We start from the raw sequence: 27436 nt of genomic DNA on the forward strand, positions 1-27436 counted from the left end.
AGCCGGGCGCAGCCGCGCAGAGGCAGCGGGAGCAGAGCGGTCCCGTCACGCTCCTCCCGCCGCGGGGGCCGCGCTCGGGGCCCCGGGCTGATGCCGCCCGCCCCCCGGCGCCGGCCTCGTCTCCCGCAGAGCGGCGGAGCGCGGCGGGGGCGCGCGCGCGGGGCCCGCTGAGAGCGAGCGGCGGCGGCGGCGGGAAGGTGAGGGGGCGCGAGCCGTTATGGGGGGGGGGGGGGGTGTCGAGGATGGCGGGGGGGGCCGGTTTGGTGACCGTTGGAACCGGTTCGAACCGCCTGGGTCTGGGGGAGAAGGGGGAGGATGAAGGGGGGGGGGGGCTATGGCCGGGCCGGAGCGCGCCGTACACAAAGCGGCGGCGGGAGGAGGAGGGAGGGCTCGGGGGTGCCGAGGCGGGGGACGGGGAGGAGCCGCGGCGGGTCCCGCTGGGTGGCGGAGCGCACCCGGCCGCCGCTCGCCAGCCCGCCCGGCCGGCCCCTGAGGGGAGGCGGAGGGATCCGCGCACACCCCCTCCGCCGCGGAGGGGGGGGGCGGTGAAGCGGTACCGGCAGCTCCCTCCGCTTTCCCCCCCACCCTCGCGGCGGGGCCGCCTCACGAACCCCCGGCGGCGAGCGGGGCCTTCCCCCGCCACACGCGCGGCCCGGGAAGGGGGGGACGACGGCCGCATCCCCCCGCTGTGCTTCCCCCTCCCCTGTCCCTCGGCTGGTGCTGGGTGGGCGGCCATGTTGGGCACGGGGATTATTTTTCTCTCTCTTTCTTAGCCGCCACAATGCACCCAGGGTGGGTTTTGCTTCCCCTTCGCACGAGAAATGGCCTTCTCGCCCCTTATCGGAGGGACGTTAACGGCGGGGGGAGCCTCTGCCGAGGGTGGGAGCCCCCCCTTGGAGTGCTCCTCTGCCTTCACAGAGTGGTTCCCCCTCTCCATTCCCTTGTGTGAGCCCGGGGCGAGCTGGGCTTGCCAGCCTGCCCTTCTCCTCAGGGTGGGCTCTGCCTGCCCTGCTGCCCGCTGCCGCCCTCGGTGGCATCCGCTGGTGACGAGTGAGCACCTCGGAGCCGGGCTCCCTGCCTGCAGCCCCAGTAGGGGTAGGGGGGGAGGTGTTCATTTGTTTCCTGGAGCTCGCAGGCCCTCTCCCTGTGCTTCCCTGCATGCCCCGTGCCCTTACACTGACCACGAACCCCGGATCGCTCCCTTCCTTTGGCCAGTGCCTTTCCCCTGGTAAGCAGTGAGCCCCAGCGCACCATTGCTGGGTCAGGAGTTCAGCTGAGCAGGCTCCCCTGCAGTAGGATTGGGATCCCTGGAAGGCTTTGTGCAGAACACCCCACACCTGCTGCTTTTGGCTGCAGATACTAAAAAAGCAGATGTTTGGTACCATCAAGATGTTTGCCCGCCCCTTACTGTAGTCCTGCTCTTTGGAGTGTCTAAGGAGCCCAGGCTGCAGCATCAGGGTATCCTCACTCTCTGGTTCTCTTCAGAGTATCTGAGGAGCCCAGGCTGCAGCATCAGGGTATCCTCACTCCCTGGTGCTCTTTGGAGTATCTTAGGAGCCCAGGCTGCTGCATCAGGGCATCCTCACTCTCTGGTTCTCTTCGGAGTATCTTAGGAGCCCAGGCTGCTGCATCAGGGCATCCTCACTCTCTGGTTCTCTTTGGAGTATCTTAGGAGCCCAGGCTGCTGCATCAGGGTATCCTCACTCCCTGGTGCTCTTTGGAGTATCTTAGGAGCCCAGGCTGCTGCATCAGGGCATCCTCACTCTCTGGTTCTCTTTGGAGTATCTTAGGAGCCCAGGCTGCTGCATCAGGGCATCCTCGCTCTCTGGTTCTCTTCAGAGTATCTAAGGAGCCCAGGCTGCTGCATCAGGGCATCCTCACTCTCTGGTTCTCTTCAGGGTATCTAAGGAGCCCAGGCTGCTGCATCAGGGCATCCTCACTCTCTGGTTCTCTTCAGAGTATCTAAGGAGCCCAGGCTGCTGCATCAGGGCATCCTCACTCTCTGGTGCTCTGCTTGGCTGGGATGTGGCATAAAACATGTGTGGAGATGAAGGAGAGGCATGGATCCTGCTGCCCAGCACCCTCATGGAGAACATGCAACACATGACAGTACATAGAGCTTTATTTTTGTTAGCTTGGCAGCAGTTGCAGCTGTCACCAGGACAGATCAAATGGGGCAGGAGTGAGTGGGGGTAGAGGATAGGGGGATATGTTGCTTCTTTTGGGAAGCACTTTGCAGGGGTATACACATACTCCCTGCTGTGGTTCTGTGTGGGACTGGCTCATGGCTTCAGGCTGCTGCAGTTGTTAATTTTTACCCTTGAACGTGAAGCCAGGCTTGCTGCATGCACATCTTGTTTCCAATTGTGTAATTACTGGCTATCCTATAGGGCTGTTCACCCCAGCGCTTGTTCTCTGTTGCTGCTTTAAGCTCTGCCTGGGTGCACAGTTCTGCAAATGTTACTTACAGTTGGTCTTGTGTCTGTAGTTCTATGTGGTTATGTTTTTATGTGCCCCATCCCCACAGCTGCTTAGATACTGTCAAAGAACCGCCAGCTGTCTTCATGCAAGCAGACCCACATCCATGTTGACATGAGGAGGGTGCTGAGTGCTTGAGTCTCCTCACAAAAGAGCCAGTGCAGAATGTAGCTACAGATGTGCTCTTGGCCTCTGGAAGCTTCAAGGTAGCCCCATGCTCACACAATAAAAGCAGTTTGTTCTCATTGCTCTGCAGTTCAAACTCGAAGGTAGATAACAATCGTTCTAATTGAGTGTGTAATAATACATTTTAATTAGCCAGCATCACACACTTCAAAGCCTTTAATAAAACATATAGGACTTTAAATGACAGCATTTGAAGTTTGGAAATTACTTAAGAACCAGGAAGGTCGAATCAACCACATCAGTCAACGACAGGTAAATTTACCTTGGCCCAGAGGATGTAGCTGGTGAACTCTGGCACTCAACTTGTACAGGGCCTTTCACCTCCTCTGTTCCTTCGGAGGTGTTGCTCGTGATGAATGGCCATGCAGGCAGTGATGAAAACATTATCCTGTGTGGATTTTCATCACTGAGATTGTATCAGTTCTAGGCAGTCATTAAAAGCCACTGAAGAGCATTATCTTTTCTTAGGGCAGGGATTGCAGCATGTCTTGACAGCAAAAACTTTTACTGTAGGATTCATTTGCACTTAATGTAACCTCGTCGGATTTCTGGGTTCTTCAGAAGTTAGGACATGCTCCTCACTGATAAGTGCACAGTACCAAGAGTAATAAGGCAGCAGTTGTGTGGAGGTTGCATGTTCACCAGGGAAAGCCAGGATGGAGAGAAGAATTTAACTTGGACAAGAGAAGTTGATTTATGAATTCGTTTCTTTCTTCAAGCGTGCATTGAATCATCTCAGGCTTATTTGTAGGTCTCTTACAGACCCTCAGTCTTACAGTTTAGATTTCTGCTTTTCTGGACTGTCGGGAGGAGAGGAGGTTGTTTTATAGCAAGTGCTGAACAACATGTAAGAGTCAATTAATGCATACTTTTGGAAAGGATTGGGGCGTTGATAGTGTTCTAACCATCCTGCAGTTAAATCTACAATGGCAAATCTAGACTGGCATAAAAACTGACAAACCACTGGCAGGAAGGACCAACAAAGTCTATGTGCTTGGTGCTCACACTGATAATCTGGGATGTAGTTTGTGCACAACCTACCTCTGCCTTTTGTTGCCGGGCAGAGCAGCTACATTCCCATTGGAGGGATGCAGCCTGCCTGAGGTCTGTTTGTGAAGTGAAGGGATGCAGCCTGCCCAGGGTGTGTTTGTTCCTTCGCTCTAAGCCCGGTCATCAGCCCACAATAACCTCTGTGGAGCTGTTGCAGCAGTTCCCATGCAGATGCATTGCTCTATGTGCTGGGTGTTCCCTTCTGTTGTGCTGCCACTATTGGCAGCTCTGCATGAGGTGAATAAAGCCCTGTGTGAGACCTTGCAGGAGTCACCTGTATGCTGGAATTTGGTAGTCACGGACTTTCAGAAGGTGCAAGGCCCATCTATAAATTCCATAAACTATTTCCTTGGTATGTGTTCAGTCCTTCATCACTAATAGTCAACTGTGTCTGTGGGGTCCCCATGGGAGTCAGTTGGGACTTTATCCTTTAAAAAAGAACAGGAGTATCAGCATGGTAATGATTTGTGCTAATACTTGACTGATTCTCACTGCATATTCACTTGGGGTTTTACATTGTAAATTCACATGAAGATGCAGATTCTCTTTTCAGAATGCCAGTGAGGCTTTAGGTTAGGGTTCTTGAAGACCTGATGTTATCTGTTAGGGTTAGGATAGCCATTACTTAAAGCAACCTAACAACACTTGTGATGGTGGGAGCATAATTGTGTTTGCATCTGGAGTTCTCCTAGCAGGGGAAAGGCCACATGAGCAGATCAGCTCTAGGCTGGGGAATGTGAGGTGGGAGTTGAGGCTCCTCTCTCCAGCCTTCCAGCACTTGATCCAAGCAGGTCTGATGGATTTTCTGCTGTTGCTACAGCAAAGTGTGTGGCTGTATTTGTACCTCTGCAGTTAGCACCCTATCAAGGGAGGATGTTGGGAAATTCTGGGATAACAGCCTCTGGCCCTCCTCTTTGTTTTGTCTTCAAACAAAATCCAGCTGTTTGCTTTACCAAGTCACCTGGCTCATGGAGTACAGATTCATTTCTGACCTGCTCCTGTGCCCTTAAAACTGATTGTGTTGCAGATGATTTCCCCCAGCTGGAGATGATTTCCCCCAGTAGGAGAAATTGGGCCACCAGTGGGGCTCTGACAAGTGCTGGTTTATTTCTACTTGTTTTTAATTAAAAGTCTGAGAAAGTGAAGTTTGTGTCACAGGAGTAGCACATCCACCACATGGATCCTGAAGAGCACTGAGCAACTTATTCATTTGAAGTCCTTTTTAAAGAGGTGTGTGTGTATATACAACATTGTATGTCATAACTTCGTTGCTCTGTGTCACCTAACAACCAAGCTGTGAAAGAAACTGTAACTATGTCACACACATCTTTTAGAGATGACTTCAGGGAGCACAATGAGCTGCTGTGGTCTGCAGCTGGTGTAGAACCTGCTGCTGAGGTGCCTGAGAGGATGGGGAGCGCGTGGGACACGGTGCTCTGTGCTCACATCACTACACCAGGGATATGACTGAGTTAAAACTCTCACTGTGGGTGCTGAGCCCTTTGTTTGCCACCTCGTTGGGTGGAGAAGCTGAGCTTCATCTGGTTTACTGAGAGGCTTTTGAAGGTTGAAAGTGCCAACAAGCTTCCAGAACACAACACAGGGGTAGGTCCGTTCTACCTGCTCATTCATTTTCTTTTGGGTGAATAACGACAGGCTGTAGGGATTGTATCTGGCACCTTTCTAACAATGTGAAAGTGGCTCACTGATAGATACATTGGATCTTAATTTCAAGTGAAGTTTGGAATCTACAAGGGAGACTTTCTTGTGGTGAGGCATAGGAGACAAGATCTCCTTGTCATGACAGGGTACAAATAAACCATCCCTACTGCTGGATTCTCCCCTGTGATGGTGATCACGTTGAGCAGAGAATGCAATCAGGTGGCCAGCTTTTCACAGGAGAGTTTAATGGCAGTTGGCTTTTCTCCCCTGTATGGCAACAGTGAGCAGGAACCACATCAGCTGACAAAAACTGAAGGCTCTGTATCTTGCAGTTGTGCCAGTTGTAATATGTAGGACTGATGTATGTTGGCTCTTCCCCTGGAGCTCTTCTGCCATTGCCAGCTAAAGGGGAGAGAAACCACCTTTCTGTCTGAAAGGCTGATTCCTTGGTTTCTTGGTCTGGAACACTTCTGTATTTTTCTTTTGTAATTTTTTTTGGCATCCGTATTTTCAACCAAGCATCTGCCAACAAAGTGCTGAAGAGCTAAATGTAGAGTATTTATCATTGGGATTAATCACTTTATTGAGCAAAGGCTTCTTACATACAAAAATATTCAAGATCAAAGCTTTGAAAAACAAAGCTGTTACATTATAGAAGAGAGGAGACATTTTCTTAGTTCAGTTCATCTGAACAGATGAAATACTATGTGCATAATGTAAGTTAGTGTCAAAAGAAGCTTGTAACTACAGTCTCTTTAGCATTTTGTCGTTGCATCTTTTGAATAATGATGAGGTGTTGAATAATATATTTGTGCAATGTGTGCAGAGGCTTCCTCTGGTTGTGCCCTCCCCGGCCAGCGTGTGCCTGCGTTGGTGAATAGAGCAGGTTATGGATCCTATTTATAGACTGCCCATCACTACAGCATCAGGGCCCTGCTACTGTCTGCAGGCAGTAACATGATTCCAGACAAATAGTTACTGTTGTGTCACCAGCAAAGAGCAGCTTTGTCCTGGAAGCTTAACAGGATCTTTTTCTAGATGTTTCTGTGAAGGATGAATATTGAAGATGAGGAATTTATAGCTATTGATCCCTGGTAATGGCTCTCCATTCAAGTTCGGAGTGTGGCTTGTGTGAGATTGACCAAGGTCTTGTAATTATTACAAAGTCTGTGTTAACAGGCAGAGGATATAGTATTTCAGTCTTTCTGATTGTTGCTGTGCACTGCTAAGCAGATCTCTAGCATAAAGCTATACTCCAGAGCTTCTGTTCTGGAAATGGAATATTGCTATTTGTCATTTCAGAAATTATTTTTGGATTTCTTCTTTGTCTTTTGTGTTTTGTTTCTGGTTTGTTGTTTTGTTTTTTTTTTTTAATGTCTCAAATCAGAATCTTCTGTTCTTCAATTTGAGCTCTTTGCTTCTTGGTTCCATCATGGATGTGGAAAGAAGAGCAAAACCCCTCCTAGATGTCTTGATTCCCATTCACTTAGAGTGCAGTTGAGCTTCTGGAATAAGGCATACTGCTTAAAGACTGAGATTAAGGAGAATCAAAATGCTGCATAAACATTGTTTGTAAGTGAGGTTCAGAAAGAGCCAAACCCTGAAACAAGGCAAAACTGAGTCTACCATGAAGTTCCTCCCAGCAGCTTGGCTCAATGGCGTGAGTTGTCAAAGAGTGATTAGAATGTGTGTCTATCGATCAAATCTCAGCACAGGACTGAAAATCAGCCTGCTGGAGACCTTTGGTGGTAACTCCACCACCTTCTGAGAAGAGATGTCCCCTAGGACACTTGAGACTGTTGCTGCTTGTGAATGATCTTGGCTTTAATTCTGGCTTGATTGTCTGAATGTTTAAGTGAACTCTTAACTTGAAGCACATACAGATTTGCACATTGTTGAGGTCTAGATTAGATGCAGTCCCAGGACAAAACACTTGACTTTCACTGTTGGCAGATCCCTGAAAACTTGTGACTGTGCAGCAGTGCTCAGGAGAGCAAACTAGGTGGGAAGATGTGTAAATAGTGAAGCAGAAGGTACCACTGGGAATTAAGATGTTGGGAGGTCATTACACTGACAGTGGTGCGCTCACTGCTTAGGAAATTGCCTTTGTTTCTGCTTCCCTATCTCACAAAGACGTGGCCAAAAGACAAGTTTGAAAGAGAGGTGGCAGGAGCAAGAGACAAAACAGGCTGGAGCTGTGTCTTCTCTGTATAAAAATGGCAGTGGTTATACCCACAAGAGGTGAATGGGGTACTTTGGAGATCAAGAGAACATCTGCTGGAGTTGAGGGACAATGACTATGAATATAAGTGCAGAAAATCCCTTTCCTGTTTATCTTTTTTCCCTTTGAACTAGTTGCTAAGTGCTTCTTATTCTCCTGAGGACAGGAGCCAGGGCTGTGGGCTGTGGTGGAGGGGTTGGCTGGGGGCAGCTGAGGGCTCTGCACATTTGCACCCACATTTTTACTCATTGAGGCTTGGATATTGAATCTCTGTCGTGTACTGGCAGTAATCTGGGAATATTCAAAGCCTTGAACAGGGCAAAACCCAGGATTCTTACTTCCTTCAGCCACAGTTATTAATTAATTAATTGATTTATTCATTTCCTTGGGAAATAAAACATTGTTCCTATTTCTGGTATTAGATTTTTCTTCTAAGGAATGACTTCTGCTGCCTGACAAACATAGTTTTCCAATGAAAGTTTATCTTCTTTTCCCTTTGCAGGATGGCGGACACGGACCTTTTTATGGAATGTGAGGAGGAGGAGCTGGAACCATGGCAGAAGATCAGTGATGTGATTGAAGATTCTGTTGTTGAGGATTATAATTCAGTTGAAAAAACTGCTGCGGGTAATTAACTGTTTGAGTCCAGAATTCCTCCCGTTACCAGTGTTCAATAGCAATGGCAGTGATGGGTCACATCCTATTGAGGAAGCAGTCTCATTTGATAACTTAATGCAGCACAAGTCGAGTTCTGTGGTTGTGAGCAGAGCTCTGGAGTGCTGGGCAGAGCTGATGCGGTGCAGCATGAGGCCAGTCCTGTGCATGAGGAAGCAGCTTGATTCTCTGGGGTTTATTGCAGGTGCTGGATGCATGGCTTGTCTGAAAAGGGCTTTGCTGTGATGCTTCAGCAAAGTTACTCCTGTTCTTCAGCCAAAGTCGTAGTTTCTTAAAAGTAGAGAACTGATAATTTAAGTAGGTGATGCTGTTTCTACTATCAAGTGCTTTGGTGCATCTCAGAAGTCAGTGGGGACTAACTTTTGATCCTTCAGCAGTTTGGAAATGGTGCCTGAAGGAGTCAGGTATTTGACTGGAGAACTGCATTTTCTGTGGCAACTTGCATAGTCAAACTAGTGAGATTAAAGCTAGTTTACTATTACTTATTTAACCCATGATTTGGTAGAATTCGTTTCAGTTGGGGTTGTTTTGGTCTCGGGTCAGGATTGCTTTGCCTGTTTCCTGCAGGAACCGTGCTGGATTTGCCCTTGTGCTGTGCTGTGGTGTTGTGTGTTGGGATCTTTTTCTGCTGCAGTGCAAGCCTGCCTGTTAAGGAGGGTTTATAGAATTTCTTAAGCAGTGTTTGATCAGAGACTGCTGAAAAATTCTCAAGATCTCAGAGGTGTGTTGGTCTGTGTTGGAAGAGAGGAGAGAGGGAAATGACCTTTACAGCCACAAGAGTGCCTTTCCAAATAGGCACAACTTGGGAGGTGACAGCTTGGTCAGCTCTGTCAGGGCTCTGTGGGTCAGGGTGAGCTTGGTAACATGGGTTATATTTGTGTTGTCCTGATCTGCTGGGATGGAAACAGACTCTGTGTGGTCGGGGTGATGCTGTTGGTTGTGCTCTGTGTTCCTGCTCGCTGTCATACAGCCGTTCTCCTTCATTGAGTGTTAGACTTTTAAATGCTTTGGGGTGGATGCTGTTGGGTGAAGAAGCATGGAAACACACTCGGTTTTTCATAGCTCTGGAGCACTTCAGTTCTTGTGGTGGAGTAGCTTCTCTGGACTGCAGTGGTGCAGCAGGGGATAGCTTGGCACTTCAGGACCGGTGCAAAGTGAAGCAGTGTGGCCTTTCCTGTGTACTGGATTCGCTGAGTCCCTACCAGCTCCTAAGACATGGCTTTGCCTTGCAGGGGAATCGTTTTGGGCTTGATGCCAGGCAGGATTTTGAGTGGCAGAGTGCCACAGGAATATCTGGCACCTCTTTGGTCCCTGCAGTCTCTGCTGGCCTAGTGACTGAGGGTCACATCCCAATTTAAGTTGTGACTCTGTGGAGTGCTCACAAAATGAGCAGTGTCTGGAGCCATCCCAGCTGTTGTCATGCATTTTGGTTTATATTCATCAAAAAGACAAGTTTGGGCTGAGGAAGACCCATTACATCTGTCCATTCTCCCAGTGTAAGGTTTTGTTGGGGTTTGGCTTGGTTTTTTTCTCTCTAGGATGTAATTCAGTTATGAGCAAGTCTGGAAACCTCAAATTTATCCGTTTCTTAGATAACAGCATCCATGTTGGGAAATACGTGACTTTCAGAACAAACGCAGGCTTGAATTTCTCGTGAGGTGCATTGTACACACACCACCAGTTCCCCTCTGAAGGGGTAGAGCACAGGCACGTACCACACTGCCTAGAAATGACCCAAAAGCCAGGAAACAGGATTTCCAAGCTAAAGATGGAAATATCTTTTAGCTTATCTTATTCTGTCTTTCAGCTGGATCCATATTTTTCCCTGCAGATTAGTTTTAAAATGTCTCAAATAGGACATAAAAGGAAAAATTACTGAAAGCTAAATATATTTGAAGTGACGCTCGGCCTAATTTTTTCTTTCCTTAATTTCCTTTGATTGCTTTTAGCTGTACCTGTATCCCACTCAAACCAGTTCTTTATGTTCCACAGATGTGCAGAGCTGGCTGGTATAACATACATGTCTGTCCTTGTATCCAAAAAAGCACTGTTGTTGTTGGCAAGAGATGAGCTGGGTGCCACATGGCACATCAGCCTGACAGCTTGGCTCCTTGTTAATAATTCCTCCATCAGATAAAAATATAACTTACATTCCTGCCATTCTTTTCACTGGGGGAATCACAAAGTGCTTTTTGTCCTGAAAATATAGAAACTATAGAAGAAAAATACTGTGCTTCTGCTTAACATGCAGCCATCGCATAACAGTGTGTGGTTGAGCCAGGTTGGGATGGGAAGTGAAAGAACTCTGTCCAGTTTCAATTGCTGCTGCACCAGTGTGACAGGACACTGCCCTGTGTCCCTCTGCCCTCAACTGTACGTCACATTTAGTATCATTTTTGCTCTTCCACTTGTTGACACAAACGGTGCTTGTTCACACCAAGCTCAGCATTGTCATCCATGGAGTGGTGGTAGGGCAGAAGCTTCTGTTAGCTCTGCTCTGCATGCCTTCTGTGTCTTGGAGCAGTGCTGGACCTGCCATCCTGCCTGGAAATGCATTCAGAGAGCACAGGAGCCATAAAGGGTGGAAGGCTTCTTAGATACCTCCAAGCCTGGGTCAGCAGGCCCCAGGAATCCTTTCTTGGGAATGCCCTGGAGAGCTGACTCCACTTGACACCCAATTCAGCTGCCATTAAAGCCTGAAATGTTGCTCCTTTCACTCAGCTATTTCTGCTGGCTGCCCAGGGCCATTCATTGGCAAACAAAGTCATCAAGGGATTGCATCCTCCCAGGCAATTTAGTCCGCCTTCCCAAGGCCTGAGTAGACCTTTGTTGATGCACAAGTGTGGAATTCAGAGTCTTGGTGTTGATGTGCTGATGTCCTAACAATTTACCCCTGACTCTGATGTGGATTGTGTCAGTGGTGGGAACCTTGCTGGTGGTGAGCTCCTCAGCAATGAAGTACTGTGCTCTCTAACTTTGAGGTCCCCATTGTGGTGCCTTGGTTGTTCACATGCAAAGTAACTTCCTGATAGGCCCAGCATTCTTCTCTAGGAAGGTCATGCTGTTGTGAAGTGCACATCCCTGTGGGGCTTTCTAGAGGCTTTGTCAGTCCAGCCTCTCCTATGAACAGCCAGGGTAAATCCGACAAGGAATGGCTTCTCCTTTACAGGAGAGCATCTCTGCTGTGCTTACTTGAGAGAGAGGATAAAGAAACTCTTCTTCTACATATCTACGTTTTGCCTTCCTGGTAGCACACTGGAAATCAAGGAGGAGTTCAAGGAGTGTAGGAAGAGGCATAGGACTCACCAGGATCACTGTGTGCAGGACCACATGGGCTGTTCAGGAGGCTCACTTCATCAGCTGGCATTTAGGTCTAAATCACCCTCCTCCAAGAAGCCAGTTAAACCATTTCCAGTGGGCTATCTGGACAATCATGCATGGAGAGGCAGGCAGAGAAGAGAGAAGAATGTAACTTGTTCTTTCCCAGCAGCTGATTTCTGCCATGGTCTCCTCCTTCTCCCATGATGAAGTAGTGAATCTCTGCACGTCTCTCTTGGCCGGTCAGTGCACAGTGCTGCAGGATCTGTGGAAACCTTTACAGACTTCCTTGGAAACAATGTCAAGCAGTACTGCATGCTCCTGGACATGCTGCTGCAGGGTGCTTGTCATTCTCACTTGTGAGAGTCTACCAAAGCCTGGGAAAAGAGAAAAACTGGGCATACAACTGTGTCCATCGTGGCCACACTGAAAAGAACCTGCAGTTCTGGTAAGGAATCAGTATTTATATGTGTTTCTGGTACTGTCTTTTCCTAGTAATGACAGCGTTTCAGGAAACCTTCTGTGTCCCTGCTGGAGAAGAGAGCCAAATCGTTGGACTGATCTTTGTCAGCTGGTCTCTGCTTTAAAGTGGAGCCTAAAGTCATCTTTTGTGTTTCCAACTAGTCCAAGTCTGCCCAGATTCTCTGTGAATTCCAAAGGAGCACCAGCAGGAGCTGGAAACCACAAATCATCAGAGCTTCAGGATTTCCCATGGAAGTTCCATGGCCAAGACATTTACAGACACAGACTTCCAGCTTGGCAAAGCTTTGGGGCTGACTGTGTGCTCCTTGTTAGTCAAGTAACATCCTTGAGACACTGAGGAGGTGAAAACCATCTGTGGATGCTTTGGATTTGGGCCTTCACCTGGTACTAGGTGGGATGGGAATGTTTCAAATATGATAGAACTATCCAGAGAGTTCAATTTTTCTTTGTCCTGAGCTGCTTTGATAATCAATCACCTTTTACTGTTTTTCATACCGTGAAGGGATTACCTTTGGATTCTTTGGAAGATTGCAAATACCATCTGTTTGTCTTTAATTTTCATGGACTCCTTCCATGTTTTTACTGACCCTCTTCAGACACCGGGCTCAATAAGACAGCAAAGGCTGGTAACATATCCTCTTTCCACTTCGGACTGGAGGCAGCATGTACCCAGTTCAGACAGCAGTGGCTTTGTGCTCACTGGTTTAAGCCTAAAGAAGACATTGGTCCAAGACAGGCTGCCAGCTTTCTGACACCTCAGCATTCCCATCCTCTGCCTCCGCTTCCCCTCTCCTCCCCATGCTCTGTTAGTGGGAGCTGGGGTCTGTTTTCCTGCAGCCCCTCGGCTGCCTGAGGTGCTTGAAAAAGTGAGACAAGAAGCAGTGCGGGCCCAGCAGCTGCGTGGCTTGGATCTGAACCTGCTGATGTCTTCCATCACCCATCACACCATCACTGTTTCTGCCTGGGATCATCTCCATGCAAACACTTGGATCGTACACCCTGAGGACTGCCAGCCAACAGCATTGACACTGCCAGGGCAAAGCATCTCCCATCCAAAGGAGCTGCCTTGGCTATGGGTCAGAACATTTTGGTGTGCAGCTGCTGGAGATCCACAGTTCCACAGGAGACATTTGCTGTTGGGGTACAGCAAACCCTTGCCTCTACCATCAGCAGTTTCAGGGATGTTGGAACATTTTGTAGCCCTGAAACGACCTGGATGTTGTGTCAGCCTCGTGTCACATTGTGCTGCAAATCTACAGTGGGAAGATTGTGGTGGGGCTTCCTGGATCCCACCTCCCTCTGCCAATTGGAAGCCCTTTGTCCTCAGGACATGGATTGTTGTAATAGCAGGGTGAACATGGTAGTGCATGGATGCAAATATATGAATGAGCTAAACTGGGTGGAGAAGAATGGTAGAGAGGAGGAAACTGAAGCCTTCTTCAATTCTGCTCATTTTCTGAAGTTGAGTTTGAAATATCTGGGGCCTTGTTTGTCTGTTTGTTTTCCCCTCTCCCATGGTATTCACAAAAACTAATGCACTGGATTTTCTAGCAGTAGATCATGAGGAGTGTCCTAGACATGGCCTCCTGCATTGGCTCTGTGTGAGCTGGAGCTCCTTTTGCCTGCAGCAGCTCTCCCAGTGCTGTGCTCAGTGTCACAGCATTGATAACACACCGTGTTTTGGCTGGTGCTGAGCAGTGCTCACAGCATCAAGGCCATCGTCTCCAAGCTCCGGTATCCCCCACGCTCTGTGATTGTTGATGCTGCTCAGAAGCTTTCAGTGTTGCTCTACTATCACTGCACATCTTGTGCCAGGGGTTGTAGTGGTTCAGTGTAAGTTCTCATAGTGTCTGCCAGCCGGTGAATCCTCACTTCATGGTTAATGAGACTAGAAAACATGCTTCCTTCAGCTGCTGTGCCTGTGTTCAAAGGGTGTGTAGGAGCCAGAGTAATCAGAGTCTGAGGTTGCTCAAGGCTAAGGGGCAGCTTGGAAAATCCCAGCCAAAGAATGAATATTAAAACAATATATGGAGGGGTTGGCTGTTATCACAAGTTTACTCTTAAAGCATGCTCTGGGTAACTCATTCAAATTCAGAAACCTAAAACTGCCAATTGAATGGCAGGTTTTTTATCTGACAGATGTGGCTTTTGCTCTGTTTTTTTCTCTCTTCCAGCTGGCAATCCTCTTGTTCAGCAGAGTGGACAGCCACTAATCCTTACCCAGAACCCCACCTCAGGTCTGGGCACGATGGTAACTCAGCCAGTGTTACGACCTGTGCAGATCATGCAGAATGCCAATCATGTCACCAATTCTCCAGTGACCAGCCAGCCCATCTTCATAACAACGCAGGTGAGCACCCTTCCAAGCCAGGATGGCTGACAGAGAAGATCCAGTGCACTTAGGCCTGGAAGACTTCTCTGATAAGAAATAATCAGATGCCTGTTTCAGTTCTTCAGTGGATGTTACACTAAAGCTGAAATCTGGCGGGGTTTTGGTTTGTAAATGTATGTAGATTTAGAAGTAGCTGGGTTTGGAAGTAGCTTGTGTTCCCAGTCATTCTGCAGCTCTATCTCATTTGAGGAAATTGGCCACGTTCCACAGCTCAGCAGGTCCTGTGGAGCCAGCACAGGGCTGATGGGACTTCACGCTGGCGCTCACTTGTCACCATACCAGTAGGGTCTGGCTCCCTGCTGCAGGTGGGTCTGGCCACTGTGTGAATCTGACCTTGCTGAACACGTGGCTGCTTCCTTTTGTTTGCCTGGAAATGGGCAGGTTACTTGTTTGAACATCCACTGCCTGCTTTGAGCATTTCCTGAGACCTGTGAGAAGATTTCTATAGGTGTTTAGGGAAGAAGAGACCGGGAGTGGAGGCTGTGTATCAGAATGTTGTAGATGTAAGGAAGGAGGCCCTATTGTTAGGAAGGTGCTGGATGAGAACAGTATGGCCTCATAGTTCAGTGGTCTCCAGGTGATAGTACTGTGGTGCTTGGGGGGGTTTATTTGGTTATTTGATTTTTAAGGTAGAAAGCTTATATTGGCAGTGCTTCCCATCTGCTCAATATGGTCATGGTACCTTTTGACTGCAGGGGTTTCCTGTGAGGAATGTGCGGCCTGTACAGAACACAATGAACCAAGTTGGAATTGTTCTGAATGTACAGCAAGGTCAAACAGTTAGACCCATCACCCTCGTCCCAGGTAAGGACTGAAACAAGCCCAAGCCACTGGCATGTTCCTTGTTAGAGTACCAAGGGCTTAAACACACCCCCCCTCCAGAATTCTGAGAGCTCAGCAGTGTTGAAAAATAGGTTGCACTCAGCTATTACTGTGCAATTGGATTATTCCATCTACCTTGTTTGTCCCTTTGTTTTTGAAGCTCCAGGCACCCAGTTTGTTAAACCAGCAGTTGGTGTCCCTCAGGTGTTCTCTCAAATGGCCCAGGTGAGACCAGGTACGACCATGCCGGTCCGACCCACCACCAACACTTTCACTACGGTCATTCCGGCCACGCTTACCATCAGGAGCACTGTCCCACAGTCCCAGGCACAACAGCAAAGTAAGTCCACTCCCAGCACCTCCACAACTCCTACTGCAACGCAGCCAACACCACTTGGACAGTTAACTGTGCAGCAGCCAGGGCAGTCCAGTCAAGCTACTAACCCCAAATTAGGTAAGACCTGCCATGGAGAAGCAAGTGTGACACTGTCTATAATTTGATCTTCAGACATAACAGCTAAAAGACAGAAGTTGAGCCAGAAAGCCTGGGTTCTATTTTTGCCTCTGTCACTGACTCACACTTCATCTCTGTCACCAACCTGGAGAATGAGGATAATCCTCCCATCGTGTCCAGTTTGGCTTAAGAGCTAGTTAAACTTTAGTTTGCAGACTGTTCTGAGACCATCAATTAGAAGTCCCCCAAAGTGAAAAACACTGTTTGTTTGTCACTTGTATATATGGACAGGATAATTGATGGCTCAGTAATCTTTGGGGCAGACTGAAGGTAGAAGAGCAAGAGACAAGGCTACTACTAGATGGGGGTGGGATTCACACAGTGGACCGGATCTTACTGATTCCTTATCAGTGTTCTTGCATTATCCCTTCCCTCTCAGTGAGTATTGCAAGCTTTGTGACTGTAAAGAGACCTGGAGTGACTGGTGAGAACAGCAATGAGGTTGCTAAGCTAGTGAATACCCTGAACACCATTCCTTCGTTAGGACAGAGCCCTGGCCCACTGGTGGTTTCCAACAGCAGCCCTGTGCATGGCTCCCAGAGATCCAGTGTTTCTGAGTCGTCGTCATCATCATCATTAAAAGGTACGATCTGCAGCAGCTCTTGTCACAGACTGGTTCTGCTGAGAACCCAGAAGCTTACTTTCTGGATGAAACAAACACTAATGTGTAACTACTGAGGTTTCATAATGAGGAGAAGCCTCTGCAAAGCTTTGCTCTTAATTTCTTGGTCTTTACCGATACGTTTTTACCCAGTGATTATTGTTTGTTTGTGGATATTTGCTTGCATGCATTAGTTTGCACTGGGGATTCTTGGGGTGTGTGCTGCCAACTTGAGAGCGTACACACACCTGAAATACTCTACACAACGAGGCAAAAGGATAAAATCTTTGCTTTTCTCCTCCCAAAAAAGCACCTTCTAAGGTGTTTGAGACCTGAGAGGTTGATTGAAGGTATTTCATGTTACCTGTGTTCCAAGTTTCTTACTACAGCTGGAGGTGAAAGTGAGGGATTGTAGTCTGATGGAAAACCAAAGCAAACAAATGATCACTCCTTATTCTAGCTATTGGGGGCATATTTTGCCATACAGATGGTTAGAAGCTTGCATGCTTCTGCCTTTTTCATGCCTCTTCCAGTCTAGTTAGTAGCTAAAAGTACAGCTCTTGAAATGGAACTATTTCAGTATGCTAAAGATTGCCTACATTTAAGACAAAGTGTAAAGATTCTGTTGTTTCGTGTTTTTCCTGTTACAGTCAGTTCATCTCCTATTCCCACATTTGATTTGCAAGATGGTGGCAGGAAGGTCTGCCCAAGATGTGATGCTCAGTTTCGAGTCACTGAAGCTTTAAGAGGACATATGTGTGTAAGTACTCATTCAAAGAGGAGCAGTTAATGGGTAATAGCTTCTGACTGTGGAGTGCAAAGAATAGTTCTTGCACTAGATCAGAACCTGCTGGGTAAAGGAAGACTATGACTGGCAGAAAGTGAGAGGCAGAGGAGGGGCCTTTGGAAGACCTTTCACTGCATCCCTTACAGGCAGTGAGGGACCTCAGGTTTAGGTCCTCATGGTGCCAGGAGATGCATTTGCAATCTGATCTTTGTTTAACAGTACATACAGTTCTTCTAGATCCAGTTTAACGTGTGTGGGGTTTTGTGGTTGTTTGTACTGTCTTTTTTCCTTTTAGTACTGCTGTCCTGAAATGGTTGAATTCCTCAAGAAAAGGAAATCTCTAGAATCTGAACCAAATATTCAATCTGCAAAGCCTCCATCGCCAGAAAAAACTACGGCTGTTGCTTCTCCACCCTCTTCTACCCCTATCCCTGCACTGTCCCCACCTGCTAAAGCTCCAGAGCCAAGTGAAAATGTAGTTGACTCGTCCCAAAGTAAGCTCATTATGTTAGTAGATGATTTCTACTATGGCAGAGATGGTGGCAAAGTGAACCAGCTACTGAACTTCCCCAAGGTTCCGACCTCCTTCAGGTGTCCACACTGCACCAAGAGGCTAAAGAACAACATAAGGTAAGAGAATGTGCTGTACCACACTGCTCTCAATACCTCTGACCTATAGAAGTGAAAACAAGTCATAAGCAGCAGTCTGTCAGGCCCTTCAGCTTTCCCATGGTACGGCTTAAGACCAGGACTGAAGCACAAAAGGGAGAGATGTGCCCATCATCACACAGTTCAGCCAGGGCAAAAGCTGTAAGAAAATTGTGTGGTTCAAGTAATTGAATTTAAACTCTTCGGCAGAAAAATCTTATCTGTTTATCACTGGTATTAGTAGCTGATAGGAAATAATTCTTGAAGAACTGCTCTTGTCATCTTTATTCAGTGCTTTGTCAACAGAGGGAGAAAATACTCTTAGGAAATAGTGTATTCTTCTGGGTGAGGAGGCACTCTGGTGGTCCGTTGTGATAACTGATTCTTTTAAGTTGAAATGTTTTGTTATTACCAGTTGAATGCCAAGTTGGAGTTGGAAGTGCTCAAGAGCAAGTAGTACAGCCCCTGTACTGCAGGATCTGCTCTCTGACTTTCCTTAGAGTTAGGGAGTAGGAGGTGGCTGGGTAGAAGGAGACTTTGCTCACATTTGATGGGAAGAGCAAGAAGGAAATATCTTAATGCTGTTAAAAAGCTTTGTGGTATAGTGTTTATGATGCTTTCAGGGTTTCCAGGAGTAAAGTCTTTGTATTTCTGTTCACGTGCTTTCTCTCCACTCCATAAGATTTATGAATCACATGAAGCACCACGTTGAACTGGATCAGCAGAATGGCGAGGTGGATGTCCACACCATCTGTCAGCATTGCTACAGACAGTTCTCCACTCCGTTTCAGCTACAGTGTCACTTAGAGAATGTCCACAGTCCCTATGAGTCAACGAGTAAGTTGATTTTGCAGCTGCTGTTTGTTCCCGTTGAAGAGGGTTTCTGGCCTGTATTACCTGCAGATCTGTTGAGAAGGGAGTGTGTTCTGCTTTGCTCCTTGTAGCCACCAGAAAAATCCATCTAAGCTACATTTCTGCAAACTTCTCATCAAGAGTATTTTAAAGATTTGAGTTCAATAATAATGTCATGGTAGAACTGAGATTTTACCAGTAGATTGACATCTGATTTAAAATCACTTGGAGCTTCCTCATCAGAGCATTTTGTTGAACCCCCCGTTTTGTTGAAGGGATTTTTTTGCTGCCTTTTGGAAACCTCTCAATATATTTCATTGTCTGCCCAATTCAGAGAGTTCAGAGCTAGGATTTTTGGGGGTGTTTGGTTTGTTTCAAGGGACAACTGTTACCAAAGAAGCTTGAACTGTCATTGCCCCCCAGCTGTTACCTGCCTTTGCTTTCCTTTGCAGCAAAGTGCAAGATTTGCGAATGGGCATTTGAGAGTGAGCCAATGTTCCTACAGCACATGAAGGACACCCACAAGCCTGGGGAGATGCCCTATGTTTGTCAGGTATTACAAATGGTTTAGGGGCTGCACTTCAGAAAACATGTACTAGAAAATAAGCAGAAATCCAGCACTTTTCAGCAAAGTGTGTGGCTCACAGTGGTCTGAAGCAGACTTGGGCCATGGAACAGTGCTGGGGAGCATTTTTTTCCAGGTGTGGACTTGGAGAAGTCCGGTGGCCATTAGGGCAGCACAAGTAGCTGAATGCTGCCACCGGTTCCCAGCACTCTGAAGCTGGAGCAGCTGATAGACATTTGTTGAGTCCCAGTGGCATTCAGAGCCTAATTTTTTTTTTCCTCCCAGGGCCTGCAGGCAAATTGCTGTGCCATAAAGAGAAGTTGTCACTCTGGAGCAGATGAGATTATGTTGCTTGTGTGATACCTTTTCTTGACACTCTGTTGCCATGAGATTTGTGCTTGCATCGATTCTGAACGTGTCATCTCCACCCAGAGGTCCTAACACTGTCCCTCCAAAAAGAAAAAACAGAGAAGAAACTTCTAAAATATGTTATGCTAAAACATGATGTGCCACATTCTGCATTTTGCATAGACCCTGTCGAAGCTGCTCTTTAATATGCTTTGACTGACTGTCTCTCCCTTTATTCCTCTTTTTCTTTATTTTTCTTGGATCTGGAGCTTGAATTGTCACTACTTTCTTTTTATACAAGTAGTTCAAACCTGTTTTTCCAAACTGCTCTGAATATACACTGCTTGATTTAGTATCCTGCAGTTGGAATAAGCTGGCAGGTTCTGTAGGACCTGGTTCCTAAACTCCACTCATAATAAGTCTCTTTGGGGATCTGGGCATGGCTGTTACGATCTCCATGTTGCAGTGGTAGATGTGAGATGGGTTGCTCTGGTACTTCACTGCTGACTGGGCCTCTCTGCTGCTTAGGTCTGCCAGTACCGTTCCTCCCTGTACTCTGAGGTGGACAGCCATTTCCGCATGATCCATGAAGACACGCGGCACCTGCTCTGTCCCTACTGCCTCAAGGTCTTCAAGAATGGGAATGCTTTCCAGCAGCACTTCATGAGGCACCAGGTACTGCCACAGGCCTGAAGGCTCTGTCTGAGGTGGCTCAGTCTCCACAGGGGTTGTGGGTAGTGAACACGTGGCTAGTTGAGGATTTCCTTGGGATAAAAACAGAAAGAAAGCAAACTTAGGTTGAAGGAGGGCTTTTAGGTGCTGTATTCACTCCATAGCAAATGCAGTTTGCATGCTGTCATTGCAGACCTTTCATAGGGATTATGCTGAAGAGGTGTTGCTCCTTTGGGAGTAGCACAGATTGTTGTTACTTAGCAGAAAAAAGCATGTTTTGCTGGACTGTGTTTGCTTCTTGTGATGATAAACAAGGAGTGGGCTCTGTGTTCATTTAGGGGTTAATTTTTTTAATCTCCAGGTAATAAGTAACAAATGACTGTCATTTTCATAGCTCAGTGTTCTGAGCCATGTATGTTGGCTGTATTGACAGCATATTTCATGTGGGTGTAGCTGAAGGGTGCTTTCAGCATACAGAAGAGTAATGCCAAGTGCCTGGTTTGATTTGCCCCCTACCCTGAGAGGTAGAGGTGAGGCAGCTCTAGGAGTGCTGCTCTGCTGCCTGCCTTGCTTTGCCTTAAACCATCTGGGTGAGACGTGGTCCGTGGCACTGCAAGGTCTGGTGTCCCTGCAGAGCCTGATGGGTTTAATTCAAAAATGGAAACAAAATGTTTAAACCCAAAGCATTCCCCATGTGGGGCTTGGCAGGGGGGACGTTGAGATGCTAAAGACAAACAGGGCTGCCTGTTTGTGTTGTGACTTCTGTTTCTCTACAATGAACTCTCATTTCATTTGCATTTGCTTTAGAAGAAGAGTGTTTATCATTGCAACAAGTGTAGACTCCAGTTCCTATTTGCCAAGGATAAAATTGAACATAAGCTGCAGCACCACAAAACCTTCCGAAAGCCCAAACAATTAGAAGGATTGAAACCTGGAACCAAGGTAAGAAATCCACGTTAACAGCAGGCCTCTGCCCTCGTTTCCTCGGGAAACACCCGTAGCATCTGTAGTGGTGTGTATTTATTAAGTGCTGCAAAACTGAGGTTTGCTTCATCTGCATCACTTAAACCACACTCGCTGGGCCAGAAGAACACTTTGTATTCTGCCCGTGCTGTGTGTGCTTAGTTCATCAGATAATTCATAGAAACACTAAGTGAGATAGAGAGGAGGTGAAAGTGCCATGCCAGAGGTTACCCTCTCTTAACTAAGGTATCTGAACTAGTTGTCTGGACGCCCTCTGTAGTCATTAGGGACAAACAGGCACTTGTGGGGCTCAAGTCGTGTGTCCTCTTTTAGGCTACTGCTGCCCTGGGTGGGACGAGTTGTGTCCTGAGAGCACTGTTTCTTCTCTGCTAAGAGCCAAGCAGAGGAGTCTGAATTTGGATAGATCACTTCTGCCCTTGTGTTTTAGGAGGTATGGGTGTATCTGTTTTCTGCAGGTTACAATCAGGGCATCTAGAGGACAGCCACGGACAGTGCCAATATCGTCAAATGACATGCCGCAGGGCACTGGACAGGAAGCCGCTCCGCTGGCATCTGCTGCCGACCCCCAGCCCATCCTCCTGTACCCGCCTGTCCAGAGGAACGTCCAGAAGAGAGCGGTCAAAAAAATGTCAGCACCTTTTGCTAAATTTACCATTTCCAAAGATTCTTGCAGGGAATGTAGATAGTTTGTCAATGCCACAGTGACGGCTAGTAGGATCCTGGGCACCGGGCAGCCAGGAGAGTCCAGCTTCCCACAAACCCAGGACTGAGTCACATTCTGAAAGCCCTTAAGGTGAAACTGCCAAACATAGAGTTAGCTGAGTACTTTTCTAGAAACAGTGGAATTTCAGCAGCATAAGGGCTTTGTGCTCACCCTGTGTCCTGCTGCTTTGTCTGAAATACGTTTTTTTTATCATTATTGGTTTTTATTTATTAATCCACCCTTCCATGGTCTACTCTGGATTACAGCAAGTGGGAAATGTTCTGCCTGGCACCGAGGCACCCCAGGAGCTAGGGTGCAGGATGAGAGTAGCTTCACTGCAGGCTTCTGACAGTTCACATGTCATTAAATCCTTCTGTGTCCTGCTCGATTGTTGTAACTCCACGATACCTGTTCAGACACTGATGGAAACACCCCTCTTCCCTTCAGGAGTGTCTTAGGAAGGCAGACTTGTCTGGAGTGCAGCTTCGAAATCCCCGACTTCCCGAACCACTTCCCCACCTACGTGCACTGTTCGCTGTGTCGTTACAGCACTTGCTGCTCCAGAGCCTACGCCAACCACATGATCAAGTATGTGACTCCTGAAATCCCTCCTGCCCGGGTCTGTCTGCACTGTGAGGAAGGGAGATGGGGAAACCCCAGTAGGCTGCAGTGGTTTGGAGGACACTGGACATGTGTATCAGTGCAGATGTGGGGAACGGCTCTGAGTGACATGAGGAGAGTGGGCACAAGATTGCTTCTGAGCTGTCAGTGTGGAGCTGCTGCACACTGCTGCACACAGCTGCCACCTTTCAGTGCTCCTCAGATCTCTTGCAAAATTCTCAGATTTAATAAGTATTTTTAAAAGGGAAAAAAATACACCAAAAATTACACTTCTGCAGCCTGTGGCCTGCACAAGGCTGTGGATTGACCACGCAGTGGGATGGCAGAGCAGTTTCTCCAAAAGCTGGGCTTTTTAAATGGTCCTGTACGGGTGGGTTTATTTAGACAGGGAGATTTCATCTCCTTGAATACAAGACTGGCAGGCAAAACAGTATTAAAGCCAGGACTGGGTCTGTCTTTGTAAATGTGCTGTATTTTGTATGGGTTTTGGGGCTCTTTAAAGACCCAGAATAATTCTGACATTTAATAACCTCTTTTGTCTTACAGCAACCACGTTCCTCGGAAGAGTCCAAAATACTTGGCTTTATTTAAAAACTACACTGCCTGGTAATGGAAAACTTCTCATCCTCCTTGAATCACCTGGGAAGCTCATGCCCATTCACTGTCTGATCTCCCAGCTCTGTTCTTTCATGATCTGCTTCTGAAGAGGCCCTGTTTATTTTTTGCCACATGGGAGAAGAAGTTGAATTGGGGGCAGTGTGTTGAGACTCCCATTGCCTTCCAGTGGGAGTTAACGTTCTGGGGTGGGGACACTGCCTGTATGCACTGGAGGGTGACTTTTCTCATTGTTACTGAGGGGATAGACATATTTTCATATCTGGTACAAAGCTCACTTCTTTTCTTTTTCCATCCCCTTCCAGTGGTGTAAAGCTGTCCTGTTCCTCTTGTCCCTTTGTAACATCTGAGGGTGATGCAATGGCCAAACATCTGGTCTTCAATCCATCCCATGAGTTTAGTAACATTATTTTCCGAGGTAAGAGTTTGAAAAGGAGCAGAAAAGATGCAAAACCTTAATGTGGGAGGACATGATACATCCATTGCTAGACCCCAAGCCAAATACACCTTTGTTTGGCATTGCAGTGAGCACTTACTGAGTCCTGAATTGTGGTAAAATGTAGTGTTGGGCACCTCCTGAAGTGCCTGAATGAGTCTCCAGTGTTACAGGGATTGGAGAGTTAAGCTTTGAATGAGGCTGGCTCTGCCTGGAGCTCAGCTGTGTCCGTGCTAAGGCTGTTCTGAGCTCTTCTGAGGGAGACAAAATGCCCAGGGCTTTAGTGGGTTCCTCTCCCCATCTGAGACATCATTGTACCTCTGCGACACCAGGAGGCTTTAAGCAGCTGCTGATGCTGCTTTTTATATAGAGCCTGTAAGTGGTGTTCAGCCCTTGGCCTAGTGCAGGGGCATCACCTGCAGGGATCTGGCCAAAGCTGAGCTTTCCTCACTTCACGTGGATGTGGAGTTGTGCTGTTTGTGCCTAAGCACTGCTCAGTGGGACTGCCTGGCTGAGCAGGCCTCCCTTGGCTTGGATGTGGCAGTGCTTGGGCACAGGAGGAGGTTGGTTGGGGTTTGAACGGATGATGAGTGTTGGCTGTTCCCACAGTGCAGTGACAGACAAACAGAGGGACACTGCTGTTCCTCTCTGGAAAACAACTTGTTTATTTGCACTGATTTAGTGTTTGGTTTGCTGAGGTTCACACGTTTTTGTTGTTTTGTTTTTCCCAACAGGGCCTACTTGGATATCGCATTCCAGGTAAACCTTGCAAACCCCTGTCTGCCGTCATCCGTTCCAGTTGGTGGGGTTGGGGCTGGGGCTGGGGCTGGTTGGTTGGTTTTTCCTCAGCAGCTTTATTTCCTGTGTTATAAGAGTTCTCTCTGTGTTCTCTCCCTTCAAGGCACGTTCAGCTCCAGGACAAAAGCATGAAGAACCCTTGTCCTACCTACTCCCCAAGTAAAGCTGCTACTGTGAAAACAAAGTCTGTGTTACCTACGAAAGGTGACCTGGAGCCTGAGCTGGCACCAGCAGCCTACAACAGAGCTCTGCTCTGCCAGGAGGAAGAGTGCTTAAATATTGATGCTCAGGAGGATGAGCAGCCAACAAGGGAGCCTGAGCCCACAGGCAGAAAGGAGCAGCTGTCGGTGAAGAAGCTGAGGGTTGTACTGTTTGCTCTGTGCTGCAACACTGAACAGGCTGCGGAGCACTTCCGGAACCCGCCGCGGCGCATCAAGCGCTGGCTCCGCAGGTTTCAGGCTTTCCAAGAGGAGAACTTGGCCTCGCTGTCAGAAGGCAAATACCTGAGCTTGGAGGCTGAGGAGAAGCTGGCGGAGTGGGTCCTCACCCAGAGGGAGCAGCAGCTGCCCGTGAACGAGGAGACGCTCTTCCAGAAAGCCACCAAGATCGGCCGGTCCCTCGAGGGTGGCTTCAAGATCTCCTACGAGTGGGCAGTGCGGTTCATGCTGCGGCACAACCTCAGCACGCACACCCGAAGGGCAGTGGCTCACCCGCTCCCCAAGGACGTGGAGGACAACGCCAGCTGCTTCATCGAGTTCGTGCAGCGGCAGATCCACACTCAGGACCTGCCTCTCTCCATGATCGCAGCCATCGACGAGATCTCCCTGTTCCTCGACGTGGAGGTGCTGAGCAGCGATGACCGGAAGGAGAACGCTCTGCAGACGGTGGGAACCGGGGAGCCCTGGTGCGACATCATCCTCACCATCCTCGCCGACGGAAGCGTTCTCCCGACGCTGGTCTTCTACAGGGGTCACGTCCAGCAGCCCGCCAACGTGCCGGAGTCGATCGTGTTGGAAGCGAAGGAGAACGGATACAGCGATGATGAAGTCATGGAGCTGTGGTCGTCCAGAGTGTGGCAGAAGCACACGCGGTGCCAGAACAGCAAGGGCATGCTGGTGCTGGATTGTCACCGAACGCACCTCTCCGAGGAAGTACTTTCCTTGCTGAGCGCGTCCAGCACGCTGCCGGCCGTTGTCCCCGCCGGCTGCAGCTCCAAAATCCAACCTCTGGATGTTTGTATAAAGAGAACTGTGAAAAATTTCTTGCATAAAAAGTGGAAAGAGCAAGCCAAGGAGATGGCGGACTCCACGTGCGACTCGGACATTCTTCTGCAGCTGGTCCTGTGCTGGCTGGCAGAGGTGCTGGAGGTCATCAGTGACTCTCCTGAACTGGTGCAGCAGTCCTTCCTGGTGGCCAGCGTGCTGCCGGGGCCGGACGGCACAGCCAACTCCCCCACCCGCAACGCTGACATGCAGGAGGAGCTCATCACCACGCTGGAGGAGCAGCTGAAGCTGAGCGACGAGCCCCAGGCCCAGGCCCAGGCCGAGGAACCTGCAGACCCAGACATCCTCCACCAGCTCTTCGAAGGGGAGAGCGAGACTGAGTCCTTCTATGGCTTCGAAGATGCTGATTTGGATCTGATGGAGATGTGAGCGCTGTTCTGCCCGGTGCGATCCAGAAAGGGGTATTTTTTAAATAAATGTTGGATGAGACCATTACACTTCCCTGTGGATTTGTGGGTTTAGGAAATTCGTAGGCGATCACTCAGATAAATAGCCATTTATGCTGTTCATTTATAAGTTTTGTGCTTTTTTAAAAGAAAAATCACTGTGTTGGTATTTTCTGAAAATATATTGTGGGTGAATATTTTTGCGTTTTCTTTACCTCACTGTATCATAGTTTCTGTTTTTATTGTGCAGAAATGTTTTGAATTATACATTGTCAATGTGACCATTTCTAAAGAAAGGAGAAAAAAACAAAACCTATGTAGCTAATGAACCAGTATCTGAATCTTTTGGGTTGTCTTAACACAGATACTCTTTTTTTAACACTTGACCCAGAGGTGGAGGTTTCTGTGGAATATTTAGACCCGAGTTACTGCTCTACTGTGTGAACCTGCTCCAATTGGCCGTTGAGATTTGGGTTTGGTTTGGGTTTCCTGGTTTGGTTTCTTTTTTTTTCTTCAAGAAATTCTTTTGCTTGTGAATTTGGACGTGGGGTTGAAACCCAAGCGAAAGCATTGGCGTGGTCAATGCCAGCCACGCAGCTTGGGAGCCGGTGCTGCCCCCCGAGCGCGCTCTGCGGTGACGCCACACAGCGCGGTGGTTCCCCCCCTGCCTTGCTCCAAAGAATCACTGACAGAGGGTACATGGTGGGAGAGGGAAGTCAAGCCTGTCTTGACCTTCCTGTGCAGTAGATGGGAGTTAAAACCATACGGACCATTAAAGGTTGACCTTTAACTACTCGTAGTTGATAAACCTGCTTTAACCAGTGGCATCAGACACTACGTTCCTTAGAATTAGAAATCCCATTTGATGAAACAAACTGTGACATGCACAAAAAGAAGACGTTTGTTTTTATTTTTCACTGCCAGCTTAAATTTTTCTACAATTTGCATGTTTGAGGGTTTTTTAATTGTATGTATTACGGTATAAACGGAAGGCATTTTGACATACAGAATTCAGAAGCACCTGCACCTTTCTGTTTCCATAGAGGTTTTGTGAACCTTCCCCATGACCCAAGGAAAGCAGGAGGCAGCATGTGCAGACCTGTAAATGGTTCATCTTTAAAATGTACATAAGTGGAACATTTAATAAAACCAGGGAAATGGATTTATAAACATGTGTTTTTCTTATGAAGAACTATTTAACTCTTGTGCTATCGTAATGCTTAATATAACGTGCATCGCGGATCCTCGGCGCGAGCCGGGTCCCTCCGTGCTCGGCACGAGAGGCGGCGCGGGGTCGCTGAGCATGTCCTGAGGAAAGCCAGCGGTGGGTGGTCGG

The 27436-nt window shown here is 47.9% G+C and overlaps 1 protein-coding gene across 9 annotated transcripts; it reads left to right on the forward strand.

Annotated features, from left to right (window-relative positions):
• Positions 1 to 31: 31 nt before the first annotated feature.
• On the forward strand, positions 32 to 27270 carry POGZ (pogo transposable element derived with ZNF domain). 9 transcript variants are annotated; one of them, XM_061359521.1, is made up of 19 exons: positions 33 to 197; positions 919 to 1089; positions 8100 to 8224; positions 14248 to 14423; positions 15161 to 15269; positions 15448 to 15741; positions 16181 to 16384; positions 17053 to 17162; positions 17485 to 17819; positions 18520 to 18674; positions 19142 to 19242; positions 20131 to 20277; positions 21082 to 21216; positions 21714 to 21886; positions 22409 to 22549; positions 23129 to 23188; positions 23503 to 23615; positions 24368 to 24392; positions 24535 to 27270. In XM_061359521.1, exons 3-19 carry the CDS (start codon positions 8101 to 8103, stop codon positions 26081 to 26083), a joined length of 3951 nt encoding a protein of 1316 aa, XP_061215505.1. In that variant the 5' UTR covers positions 33 to 197; positions 919 to 1089; position 8100; the 3' UTR covers positions 26084 to 27270. The 9 variants fall into 9 exon arrangements, with proteins under 9 accessions (XP_061215507.1, XP_061215505.1, XP_061215504.1 ...); XM_061359523.1 differs by lacking the exon at positions 919 to 1089 and having other exon boundaries at positions 32 to 197; positions 21085 to 21216; XM_061359520.1 differs by lacking the exon at positions 919 to 1089.
• Positions 27271 to 27436: the final 166 nt, after the last annotated feature.

Source organism: Neopsephotus bourkii, unplaced genomic scaffold, assembly GCF_033783945.1.
Source record: "Neopsephotus bourkii isolate Nb327-2 ecotype Australia unplaced genomic scaffold, CSIRO-AGI_Nbou_v1 NB_989, whole genome shotgun sequence".
Taxonomy (NCBI): Eukaryota; Metazoa; Chordata; class Aves; order Psittaciformes; family Psittacidae; genus Neopsephotus; species Neopsephotus bourkii.

Excerpts from the sequence above, each read along its gene's own strand:
- POGZ (XM_061359521.1), top strand. The coding sequence starts at position 8,101 with ATGGCGGACACGGACCTTTTTATGGAATGTGAGGAGGAGGAGCTGGAA. Across the intron at positions 16,385-17,052 it reads GTCATCATCATCATTAAAAG|TCAGTTCATCTCCTATTCCC; the intron begins GTACGATCTGCA and ends TTCCTGTTACAG. Across the intron at positions 23,616-24,367 it reads TAGTAACATTATTTTCCGAG|GGCCTACTTGGATATCGCAT; the intron begins GTAAGAGTTTGA and ends TTTTCCCAACAG.